At 44.9% G+C, this 11,953-nt stretch overlaps 1 protein-coding gene across 2 annotated transcripts; it reads left to right on the plus strand.

Annotated features, from left to right (window-relative positions):
• The first annotated feature begins 1,068 nt into the window (after positions 1 to 1,068).
• Positions 1,069 to 9,632, plus strand: ndor1 (NADPH dependent diflavin oxidoreductase 1). Of its 2 annotated transcripts, none has more exons than XM_037117539.1 (15): positions 1,069 to 1,216; positions 1,667 to 1,853; positions 1,936 to 2,013; positions 2,299 to 2,396; positions 2,481 to 2,579; positions 2,948 to 3,043; positions 3,183 to 3,386; positions 3,596 to 3,723; positions 4,919 to 5,130; positions 5,442 to 5,549; positions 5,675 to 5,789; positions 7,121 to 7,267; positions 7,361 to 7,479; positions 8,000 to 8,094; positions 8,373 to 9,632. In XM_037117539.1, the coding sequence occupies exons 2-15, from the start codon at positions 1,719 to 1,721 to the stop codon at positions 8,515 to 8,517; spliced, it is 1,779 nt and encodes a 592-aa protein (XP_036973434.1). In that variant the 5' UTR covers positions 1,069 to 1,216; positions 1,667 to 1,718; the 3' UTR covers positions 8,518 to 9,632. The 2 variants fall into 2 exon arrangements, with proteins under 2 accessions (XP_036973434.1, XP_036973433.1); XM_037117538.1 differs by having other exon boundaries at positions 1,117 to 1,265.
• Positions 9,633 to 11,953: the final 2,321 nt, after the last annotated feature.

The raw sequence follows: 11,953 nt of genomic DNA on the forward strand, positions 1-11,953 counted from the left end.
GTTTTTGGACACACATCATTGCTGAACCTAGACCTGACCAACTGAATCAACCCCAGACTATAACACTGCCCCCACATGCTTGTGCAATAACCACTAGGCATGATGGGTCTTACCTTGATGGGCCGCTCTTTACGCTTCCTAGCAAACTGAGGCCTTCTTTCAGATAAGTCTCACTGATAAGTGGTTTTCTAGGCTAGACAGCTGCTTAGCCCCGATCCCTTGAGTTATCTTTACATTGTGAGTGTGGAAATGTTCTTACTTTTACTATTAATCATAGCAGTGAGTTCCACTGTCAATGTTATTCCATTTGATTTCACCAAATATTAGTGGTGACTTTTTTGTATTTAATTTAATTTAGCATAACTGATTTTAAGATGAGGTTGTAATAATGCGTTGGATAGTTCTTAATACAGTGTTAGTAGTTTCAGCAACCTCCTTAGTTTTTCTCTTTGCTTACTGCAGGCCCATAACTTGACTCCTCTGAAACAGTGTCAACATGTTTTCCACGACCACAGGATATGTCTTCAGACATGGCTGTCAAAGAAACGAGAAGCTACTCATTGCATCAGACAGGGTTAAATAACTTCACTGCAGTAATTATCCAATGGAAGGCTCTGACCAATTTGCTTAGTTAAATACGGCCCCTGCTACCTGCTGCTGTTACCCAGCTGCCGCCCTCAATAACACTATCAAGCTGTTAGCTAATCTAACTGGCGAAACCCCGACCGGTAGCTCCTCACTCTCAACATCAACGTCACACTTTACGGCAAGCCCGTTTGACGCTGTGATTGGCCCGTGACAGTGTGCTACATTCACAGCCGCACACGGAAAATCAGAGATTTAAAGTTGAAAGGCATTAAGGAACAACATGCAGAAGAAGTCAGAAATACAGCACGTCATCAGAAATTCAACGATTTTTATAAAAAGAGCACTGCTGCCCCGATAGTCATTCTGAGGGTGTAAAAGGAGGTTAAACTGAACGGTTCCTCTCTGTGTTGACCACTCATGTCATGTGCTACATGTCTTGTTCTATAGCTCTACAGTCTCTCTTGATTCTTACTTTAATTTTTTTCCTGTGTGGCTTTGAATGTAGCGCAAACGCACGGGCCAATCACAACGTGAAACGGGCTTGCCGTAAAGTGTGACGTCGATGTTGCGAGTGAGGAGCTGCCGGCTGGGTCTCACCCAGTCTGATCAGGTGCTAGCTTTATGTAAGGTAGGTTACAGTGGTGGGCAGCAACATCTGCAGGCAGCAGCGGCAGGTGGTAAGTTTCCTTGGTGTGGGCAACATGTGCGATTTAGATATCTGTCTGTATTTTATTAACAGCTAACTAGCCTGCTGACTGCTAACAGGAGCCAGGCACAGTGTTCAGAGTCAGTCTTGGTAATGTAGGTGTAATGTTAACTGTGTCAATGTGTTACTTGTATTTCCCGCTGTAAGAAGAACACCTTTTGGTTAACATTGAACCGTTAAAAGACAAGCACGACGCCATACGCGTTGACGTCACTGCAGTTATGACAGCTCACTGAGACGTCAGGAAGTGAACACACGACGCGGCAACAATATGATGAAGCTACTGGAACCGTACAAAGAACACAGCCGGACATAATGCTAATGTTATTAACACGCGTATCTTTAAGCTGCTCTGTATGTGTTTGTTTCCAGTCAAGTCCTTCTAAAGTAACGGACTACTTTGTAACGTCGTCTGTCGGTCATCATGTCGGAGCCCACCCTGCGGGTCCTGTATGGGAGCCAGACCGGCACGGCCCAGGACACGGCCCAGAGGATAGCTCGGCAGGGCCGGAGGAGGCAGCTGCAGGTTCAGGTGCTGCCTCTGGATTCTTACAATGTGGTGAGTGGCGCTGTCGTCTGAAAGCCTGCGCGAGCAGCACGGCAGAGCTGTGCCCTCATGTGTGTTTCCCCTCATCCAACAGGCCAACTTGATCTCAGAGTCCCTGGTTATTATTGTGTGCTCCACCACTGGCCAAGGAGACCCTCCAGACAACATGAAGGTAATGAGACAGATGTCAAGTACACACATGGTAAGAGGAGCAAAGATTTAGTGTTTGGACGTGTCCTTTTTAAATAAGGCCTCTGGAACTCCTGACAGAGCTGTGTGGTCTCTTTCTGGAGTCCATAAACTGTTGCATCCATGACTGATCAAACAACTCCAGGCATAAATGAAAGTCAGAACTCAGATTATTTCTACAGTAGCCCTAATTCTCTTTAGTCACATAGAATAAATAGTAAAGGTTGGACCCTGCTCATGTGTGTCTTTCTGTTTGCTTCCTTCACAGAACTTCTGGAGGTTTATCTTTAAGAAGTCCCTGCCTGCTGGCTCTCTGAGTCGGCTGGACTGTGCCGTTCTGGGTCTGGGGGACTCATCCTATCCAAAGTCAGTCCTGTATACTTCTCACAGTACACATTCACAGTGACTCATGGGCTGTTGTATAAAAGCATCAACCACTTTCATCCTTAGGTTTAACTTTGTGGCTAAGAAGCTTCATAAGCGCCTCGTGCAGCTGGGTGCCAGTACGCTGCTGCCTGTTGGGCTGGCAGACGACCAACATGACCTGGGGTAAGAAACACCTCGGCTGAGGGAAGTGCTGGATCATGGGAGAGTTGAATTTTTTTTTTTAAAAACTGACACTAAAAATCAGCAACAATCACAACTAAAAGTTTCTGGACATGTTGCACAGTAAAGGACAATAATTTACCTTTTCATCTGCTAAAGGGCTTTTAATGTGAAAAACCCTAGTGAGAAGTGTTGATTGTGGCAGATATGGTGAGCAATGAGTGAATTAAAAGTGGGAGCAGCAAAGTGGGAGTTTGACATGACTCAGAGAGAGTGTGGGGATAGAGAGGGAATGACATGTAATAGTTGTTTCCAGCTGGCAGTGTGTGTTTGCTCACCTCATTGTGTGTGTGCGTGTGTGTGTGAACCAGGTCAGACGCTGTGATTGACCCGTGGCTCACATCATTGTGGGCGAAACTGTTTGCTCTCTACCCGTCTCCACTGATTCCACTGAGGGAAGATGAAGCGTGAGTATCCACTTGACCTGACACCGCATGTCATTCTGTGGTTGCATATTTTGATTGACAGCTGGTTGTGCGTTCTGGTGTTGAGCTGAATTGCAGTCAGTCGTTTGTTTGGTATTTTTTTGCTTGTTTCCTCGGGCAGGCTCCCTCCAACGTACACTTTCCACTTCCTGGACGATGTGAAAGACGAGAGGGAGGACAGGTTGGGGATTCCCACAGAGCAAACTGCCCCCTCCCAGTCCCATCCCTTCCCCTCCAGACTGGTGTCTAACAGGAGAGTAACAGACACGTCACACTTTCAGGATGTCAGGCACATTGAGTTCGACATCACTGGCTCCAACATTGAGTGAGTAATGTGGAACCACTTCAGACATGCTATTCTGACAATGGTTTACCATGTCAGTCTCTCTACAACACAAATCTGAAGTGAATCAGAGAGACAGCTGTGTGTCCTGTACTGAGATCACTGTTATAAATGTATTAACTCAAATGAAATGAACGTGGTGTGCCTTGTTGGAATCGACCCATCACTAGCTGTGTGTTGTTGCTGTGTAGGTTTGCTGCAGGTGACGTTGTCATGATGTTTCCTTGTAACGCACCAGAGAACGTACAACAGTTCTGTCAGATGCTGAGGTTAGATCCTGAGGCCAGGTTCATTCTCAGGGCCACAGAAAACACTGCAGGTTGGTGTGTGTCTGTCTGTCTGTCTGTCTGTCTGTCTGTCTGTCCATTCATGATATTTCGTTCATAGTAAAGTACTCTGTTAACTAATAAGCACACCATTTGGCCTGACATCACTAGACTAATGTGAGAAAGTGAGTTAGTCTGGAGTCTCTCAGTTCACTTTTGATTTCAAAGGGGAGTTACTCAATTGGATAGACCTACAACCAATCAGAGCACAGGCTGTGACCTGTGAGAATAACAACACCATGGCAGGTTATGGTTCTTGGTCTGTTTTTAAGCAGGAAATGGCGGCCTTGGCACAGATGTTGTTAGATCACAGCTAAACAGCTCACCACAATATGATTCTGGGAACAATTGAGGAGGGAAATAGTCTGAGTACTAGTGTTATCAAGATACTGGAAAAATATCCATATTTGATAGATGAGTCTGGTTCCCAAGTTACCTGTGATTGCTTTATTCCACTTCCATAAGTGATTAAAAAAATAATTATCGACAGTCATCACCAAATGAAGCCCTAATGTTCAGTATGAAATGAAAGAATAAAAAAGACCTTAAGAAACAATCGTATCAATTCATAAATGTAAAATGCATCAGTGAACCAGTGAATGTGAAATCAGCCTCATTACTATCATTATTACAACACTTTTTAAATGTTTATTCCATCTCTTATTATATTGATTGATATGACTTGGACTCCCTGCCTCTTGGCCAGTCATCATGTTTCCCAGCAGGCTCACTTACTGGCTTGTAGTTCCACAACAGCTGCTGAGTCCAGTGTTCTCTCTGCTTTTGGTCTCCAACTACTCCAGAGAACAATATCTGCTTCTTTAGCTGCTAAATGCTCCACTGTGTTCACCAGCTAGTTTAACTGTGTCTGCTGTTTAGTGTTAGACAGGAAATGTCCATCTGGTTTTAACTTGACAGCTTTTGGCTGAAAACAGTCGCCAGCAGAAGTTGATGAGTGTGGTGAGACTCAACCAAGCGGTGACGTTCATAAACCCCACAAAAAATGTACTGAAAGAGGCTAAAACGGGATTGCTAGCTGGGTGATATTTGTTTTATGTTACTCATAGTGTTTTGATCTACTGTCAGCGTTAAGTGCTGATTAGTGCAGCTTTAAAACAGAGTTGTGTAGCCTCAATGGATGGCAAAATTGTTTCTTTAAAAATGTTTCTTTATGAATGAACCTCTCAGTTCCAGCCAGGCTTCCTCAGCCCTGCACTGTGCGCCACCTGGTGGAGAGATACCTGGACATCGCTGCCGTGCCTCGCCGCTCTTTCTTTGAGCTGCTGTCCACCTTCGCCACCAACGAGCTGGAGCACGAGAAGCTGGTGGAGTTCAGCTCGGCGGCGGGCCAGGAGGAGCTGCACAGCTACTGCAACCGGCCCAGACGCACAGCGCTGGAGGTGAAGGCTCAGGGTTAGAGTCAGTGGCTGGGCTGTGAGCTTCATAGAGTGATCTCATCAATCATTCCAAACCGTTTGAATGAGCTTCTCAGTGATTTTAAAGCCCATGTGTGGGATTCCATGTAACTACAGCACCTTTTTTAAAATGTTTTAATGGTATATATTTTTAACAGTCAGATGAGTTCTGTCTGCCTCAGTCTCTTTCTGTCACTACAAGTAGGGATCAAAAATGTTTAAATCCTACACATAGAAGCATGAAACCCCTGTTCTTGGACCTGCTCACTCAGTCCACTGTACTCTTGCTGCTGCAGGTCTTGGCAGATTTCCCCCACACTACAGCCGAACTGAAAGTAGACTATCTCCTGGATCTGTTCCCTGAGATCCAGCCTCGCTCATTCTCCATCGCCTCCTCTCTCCAGGTAGCTCATCATGCGTCACAAGTGTTTTACAGCTGTGACATTCAGTGAGTGTTTGAGACGCATGCATTTGTTTTCCTGTTATTCATCAGCCTTTTATTAAAAAAAAAAGCTCTCTCTTCACACAGGCTCACCCAAACAGGCTTCAGATCCTGGTGGCTGTGGTTCGTTATAAGACCAAGATGTACAAACCACGTGAAGGCCTCTGCTCCACCTGGTTAGCCTCCCTGAACCCTGAACAAGGTCTGTCAACACAGAGGACAGGAGGTGTCCACAGATTAGGCCTCATGCAGGAGCCACTCATATGAGCCTGTTCATTGTGAAGTGGCCCAATCATTCTGTGTCCAACAGTGGTACAGATTTGTCTCATGAGTCATGGGCACAGATGGATTAGAGTGCTTTGATCTGAATGAAATTTGGAGTTTAAATATGATACTGAAAATATATAATAATAACTGAAAAACAATGACAGTTTAGTTTAAAGCTCCAGCGTGTAGGATTTGGATGATTGTGTTTGTGTTTTTACTTCACAATGACCCGTTTATATCTAAAGGAGCAGCTCCTGTTCCAAACAGTCCGCCATGTTTCTACAGTAGCCAAGAACAAACAAAGCAAACACTGTCTATACAGAGGGGTTGTCACATTTTTGCCTAACTTGAAGGTGATCGTAGGCTCCCCTACATGCTTGGAAAGGGAGAGGAGGGGTATTCAGTTGGTTAGTTGACTGCACCCTCACTGTTTAGATACAAACACATGAAGGACGACTGCTGATTAAGTACATTTCCACAGTCACTTTAGCACAATAACACACACTCACTTGTTTGTGTTCTCAAATCAGCAGAACTCAGGAAAATTCTCTTTGAGATTCAAACGATTTAATCTGATCAGGTTTTATTAGTATTCTCGGTTGTCTGACTTCCCAAATCAACAAAATTTGAGCAGCTCCAGGCCGAAGAGCAGCGAGAGTCTGTGGTCCAGAACAGGCAGCAGCTGGCGTGGGAACATTTCCACACGCTGCAGCAGGAATTCCAAATCAAAACACATCAGGAGTTCACACACATTCAGACGGCAACGTTCAGATCACGGAATAAACCAAATCATTCAACTGGCACCAACAAATACTGCCGTCACTGATTTATTAATGCCAAGTGTCCTGCGCCTGTTCTGCTCAACACATCCTGTAGCTGTTTCATATTTCTAACATATTAGAAACAACAAGGGTTTGTCCTTTTCTAGCAGCAGGGAGGCTTTTAATGTGAAATATCTACATAGGGAGTGTTGAGATACATTGCTGTTAGCCAAGTCAGAAAAAGTGACTGCTGAACTTGAGTAGAGTCAGAGAGCAGAAGAGTGCTGATGTGACTGTGGTGTGATTACATAAGAGGACAACAGTTAAACATGAACTGTATCATTAAGTATGATAACATGTATTCACAAAAATACATGTCGCTAGCAGCCATGACATTATTACATACTGTAAACCTCCTTCATTTGTAAAAACAAACACATAACCAAGAGAAAAATTAATCTTGATACAATAATGAGTTACTGTGTTGGGCTGGACGCTGTTGCAGGCGACGTGTCCGTGCCTCTGTGGGTGAAGAAGGGAAGTCTGAGGTTCCCTAAAGAGAAGGACACCCCTGTGATAATGGTCGGACCCGGAACAGGAGTGGCACCCTTCAGGTCGGCTCTACAGGAGAGGATCGCTGAGGGTAAAACTGGTGAGTTTTTTTTACCTCTCTGATGTAGTCGCTCCCTTCATCTCACAGCTCTGACATCACACCCGTCCTCCTCCTTGTCCTCCTGCTCTGCAGCCAACGTCCTGTTCTTCGGCTGTCGCTCTGAGCCCAAAGACTTCTACTTCAGGTCAGAGTGGGAGGAGATGATGAAGGCTGGACACCTGAGCCTCTTCACTGCCTTCTCACGAGACCAGGTCTCTCACACACACACACACACACACACACACTTTTTATCAGACACATTCTGCTGTATCATACCAACATTTTGATTATCACCAGTCTAGAGTCTTCGGTTTCCCATTTTGAATGACAAATACAAACTATCGCCAGCTGGTGGTGTGGGGAGATATTTCCTCTCACAGAATGTTTGAGCTAGCTGGCTGCCAGCTGTAGCCGTTGTGGTGCGTTCAAGAGCAGCAGCTCTTTGGCTGAGATGCAGCAGATGTAAGGCGACACAACCGACTGCGTTCATTGCAGCAAGTTCTATGTCAGTTCCATGTGTCTGGCCCTTTAAATGTCTCCAGGTGTTAAAGTTTGCAAACTCCTGCTCTAGAAATAAAATGAAAAAAGACATTTTTCAGCCCAGAGTTAACTGTTTCATAACTTCCTGGCAGTGTCTACGAGCCCCGCTCTGCACTGTGTCTGTGTGTCTGTCTGTGTCTGACTCCTGTATATCCTTGGTGGCTCATCATGACATAAATGTGTGTGTCTCAGGAGGAGAAAGTGTATGTGCAGCAGCGAGTGAGGGAGAACGCTGAGCTCCTGTGGGACCTGATAGCCAACAAAGGTGCCTGCTTTTACATCGCTGGGTGAGTCCGCGGAGAAAACTCCTCCTTTGTTTACATCTGGGTGTTGAGGATAGGTTCATATTTTTGAGTCATCTTCAGCAACCGTGTGGTGCAGTGAAGTCTGCACCACAGTCTGAAGCTGCAGCAGTCTCAGAGGAATCAAATCCTGCAGCTTTTAGAAGATGACACTACACCTGCTCACATTTTACTTTACAAGTCTACCTCTTCTTGTGTGGCATGTTGGCCTGTAACATGCATTTCCTATTTGCTGTGTTAAAACTGAGTGTCTCTCTGTGCAGCAACGCCAAACAGATGCCAGCCAGCGTGTGCGACGCTCTGAAGGAGGTGTTCCAGCAGGAGGGTGGCGTCTCCGCCGAGGAAGCTGAGCAGATGCTGACGGCCATGGAGAGGACGGGCCGGCTGCAGAGTGAGACCTGGTCCTGATCACATGACCCCGGCCGTCTCCTCCTCGCAGTTTACGTCAACCTGCTGCTGGCGTGTTAACTGTGATGCGACCCTGCTGTGGGAAGGTCAGACAGCATCAATCTGTCAACATCAGTATGACGAAATGAACTCAAAGCTCCCTCACTGCCTCACTGGAGCTTTCAGGCACAGCTCAGTCTTTGTAAAGTGACTGAATCAGGCTCAGCTGTCATCACACGACTGGAGCTCCATACTGAGATCAGCAGCTGGTTTCACTGAGGTGCTGCAGTTCACACCACAGCCTCGAACACTGACTTCAGACCTGCCTGCTAAACGCAGCCTGGTGTGTGATCTGCCTTTAAACACATGGATCTGTTCCTCCAGCTGGACCTCATTTATCACGTCTCACTGCTATTTGAAAAGGTACTAACCAGTAGGTGACCATTCGTTGTGTTTTCATCACCTTAGCATGAGCGGCTTCTCTTCCACTGAGTCTGACGAGTTGCACCGCCGTGTTCCTACAGCACAATGTGCAGAATGCTGTGTGTGCAGTCAGTGTGAAAAGAGCCTGCAAGTGTCAAGGGATAACGATTTCAGAGCTCACTTTCTATGATTTGTGACATCATATGTAGTTTTATAAACCAGCCCTGAAGTTAAAGCTTCCAGTGCCAAAACACAAAGGCCCTGTCCACACATGCACGTGTATTTCATCAAACAAAGCTTTTTCTCTGCATTTTGTCCTTCTGTACACACGGAAATGACGTCTGAGGTTGTTGAAAACAGAGTGTTTGGAAAACTCCTTCCAGGGTGTAGATGTTCACAGCTCTGATGCCACTGGACAGGCAGAAATGGCATGTTGCATATTCATGTATTTTTAAAATAGGATGAAGGAGTGGGTGTATATGCCAATCGTGAGTATTTTAACCAAAAAAAATTAAAATTTTCTGTGAAAATGGAGATGTTATTCAAAGTATTTTATATACATCTTCAAACACGTCTGGAGGGATGTTTAAGGCTGCTGTAAGTATAGTTTTTCATTCAAGTAATAATACAGCTCTGTATTCCAACAGGCATCACTGTTACAGAGTGTGTGGTCAGTAACACATCTCTCCTCTTGCTCATGCAGTAAAAAGAGGGGGAAAAAATGCATTTTCTGGTATCCCTGCCCACTTTGTCCAATCAGGACAGAGAACTCCAACTAAAGAGGCGGTCCTGTCCTCCTGTTCAGGTTCCCTCACCAGGAATGATTGGACAAGGAAAGCTACCAAGTCCAGCACTCAAAAACACAGGGCGGAGACTGCTAACTGAAAAACAGACTTGAAGTTAACTAAAAAACGACGACAACACTTTCAGCAGCTTTTGGTAGAATCAGTTCTTCCAACAATAACACCATCTTCAAACCGAAGCACCCGCCTCCTCTCTGTCCTCGACCTCCTGCTGTCACAGCTCAGGAGTGGTGCTTTGAGCTGACAAGATTTTGCTACACAACGACATCAACAGTTTTTGTTCGTGCACAAAGTAAAGCTGTCTGCGTTATTTAAACTGACTGATGGTCAGTATCATACATATTCAATCAGGTGTCTCCCATCCTGCCAAAGCAACATGCTTCTTGTCCTTCTAACAACTTCTCACAACACAAATGAGCCCATTGATTTGCACTGGTTGTAGTGGTTTTAAGAGAAACTGAAATAGCTGTTTTTGCTAATAAAGCTCGTTCGACATCTTTTTTCACATGATACACTGAAGAACTTCATGCAGGAGCTGTGTGGAGGGTGAACTGCTGCTAACCAGTGTCAGTCACAGCAACATTACAACATGTTCTCTCACTCTTTTTACAAAGTATTAAGTTATTCACTTCATTGTTAGTTTATATTGTATATTATATTATACTTCCAGCACCACCTACTGCACAAAGACACACATATGAACTTTGCTGTGTCAGTTTTTGGTCTGACCATGAAACTTTAAGTGGCAAAAGCTTCCAGTTTTGAAATGGTACCTAACCATGGAAAGTGAGACATGAGTGATATTGTTCATCAGTGGCATGTGGTAGTAGATGCCACCAGTTAGCTGTAGCATACCACTATGTATCAACATCTGTGACATAGCATTTACCAGTTTTCAGTGTGGCTGTTAATATGAGAATGAACATCTGGAGCTGGACCAACAGGATTTACTCATGATCTGCTCCTGAAAGCTACACTGACTTCACTGTGCACGCACAGAACATGGAAGATTTTACTTGGACTGAAGCACTTGGATCAGTGCATGTAAGTCTGCAGTTACATGGATAATAAATTCATATTTTGATGAATATGCTACAGTCTTAGGGCTGTCTTGTAGAGTCGCTTTATGTCAAAATGTAGTCCTTAATCCGATGCACAGGAGGCTGGGTTGGATGGGGTTTTTTTCGACTGTGTACTGACACAAACACGTGTGAACACCTCCTCAGTGACGAGATGTTTCATTGGATGGTTCCACAGTTGTGTTCAGCGGGTCCATCCAGCAGTCACTGTACATCACTGTCTTGTTTAAAGTCGCAGTCTCGTAACAGCATGTTCAGTCTATGTGGAGAAAGACTGCAGGCCGAAAAACATGTTTGCTCACGACCCTGAGTGTGTGTGTGTGTGTGTGTGTGTGTGTGTGTGTGTGTGTGTGTGTGTGTGTGTGTGTGTGTGTGTGTGCACGCCCTTGTAATTGTAACTGCCAGCACCAGTTTTGGACTTTGAGCGTAAAGAAATCGTGTCTCTTCATTTCTTCTTCCATTGGCTGTTTGAGGGTTAAGACTAGGTTTTAGGGTTAGGGTTAGACTCAGGTATATAAGTGAGCATGTTATTAATTCTCAATCAATCAAACTGTTTAGACCTGTGGTGTATTCCAAGTTACATAATATGCTACAGTCTCTCTGCAGTATTATATAATGAACTTTATTGGAATTAATTATTATTATATTATTAAAAATGTAAATACTTATTACTGAATATTACGTGTTCAAAAGAAAATGAAAAATGAGCAGACATTGATGAAAATAATAATAATGCATGCAATGAGTGGTGGAGGTCAGAATCAGATGCGTGACTGCAGCAGCTGATGTGTGGTGCAAGGACACGGCTTCCAGGAATACTGGACAGGTGATCCAGGTAACACGGTTTCACCTCAGCTCCACACAGCAAAGGACATGCAAAACACACACACACACACCCCATGGGATGAAGGGTGCTGGGGTCCTACCCATTCTATCATTAGATCCTACATCCTGGAAGCTGATTTAAGAGAAGGAAAGCGAACAGGAAGATGGCAGCTAAGCAACAGCACACAAATCACACACAGGAGACTGAGGACAGGGAGCCTGAGGCTGTGCAGCAGCCACCACAGTGCTCCAGACTTTAATGTGACAAATGTCCGGTCTGTAGAGCACAACATCGAAGCCCAGCCTCTGGTTGGGAAACTGTAGTGA

This window comes from Acanthopagrus latus, chromosome 12 (assembly GCF_904848185.1).
Source record: "Acanthopagrus latus isolate v.2019 chromosome 12, fAcaLat1.1, whole genome shotgun sequence".
Classification (NCBI taxonomy): Eukaryota; Metazoa; Chordata; class Actinopteri; order Spariformes; family Sparidae; genus Acanthopagrus; species Acanthopagrus latus.

Excerpts from the sequence above, each read along its gene's own strand:
- ndor1 (XM_037117539.1), top strand. The coding sequence starts at position 1,719 with ATGTCGGAGCCCACCCTGCGGGTCCTGTATGGGAGCCAGACCGGCACG. Across the intron at positions 3,724-4,918 it reads GGCCACAGAAAACACTGCAG|TTCCAGCCAGGCTTCCTCAG; the intron begins GTTGGTGTGTGT and ends TGAACCTCTCAG. Across the intron at positions 5,790-7,120 it reads CTCCCTGAACCCTGAACAAG|GCGACGTGTCCGTGCCTCTG; the intron begins GTCTGTCAACAC and ends ACGCTGTTGCAG.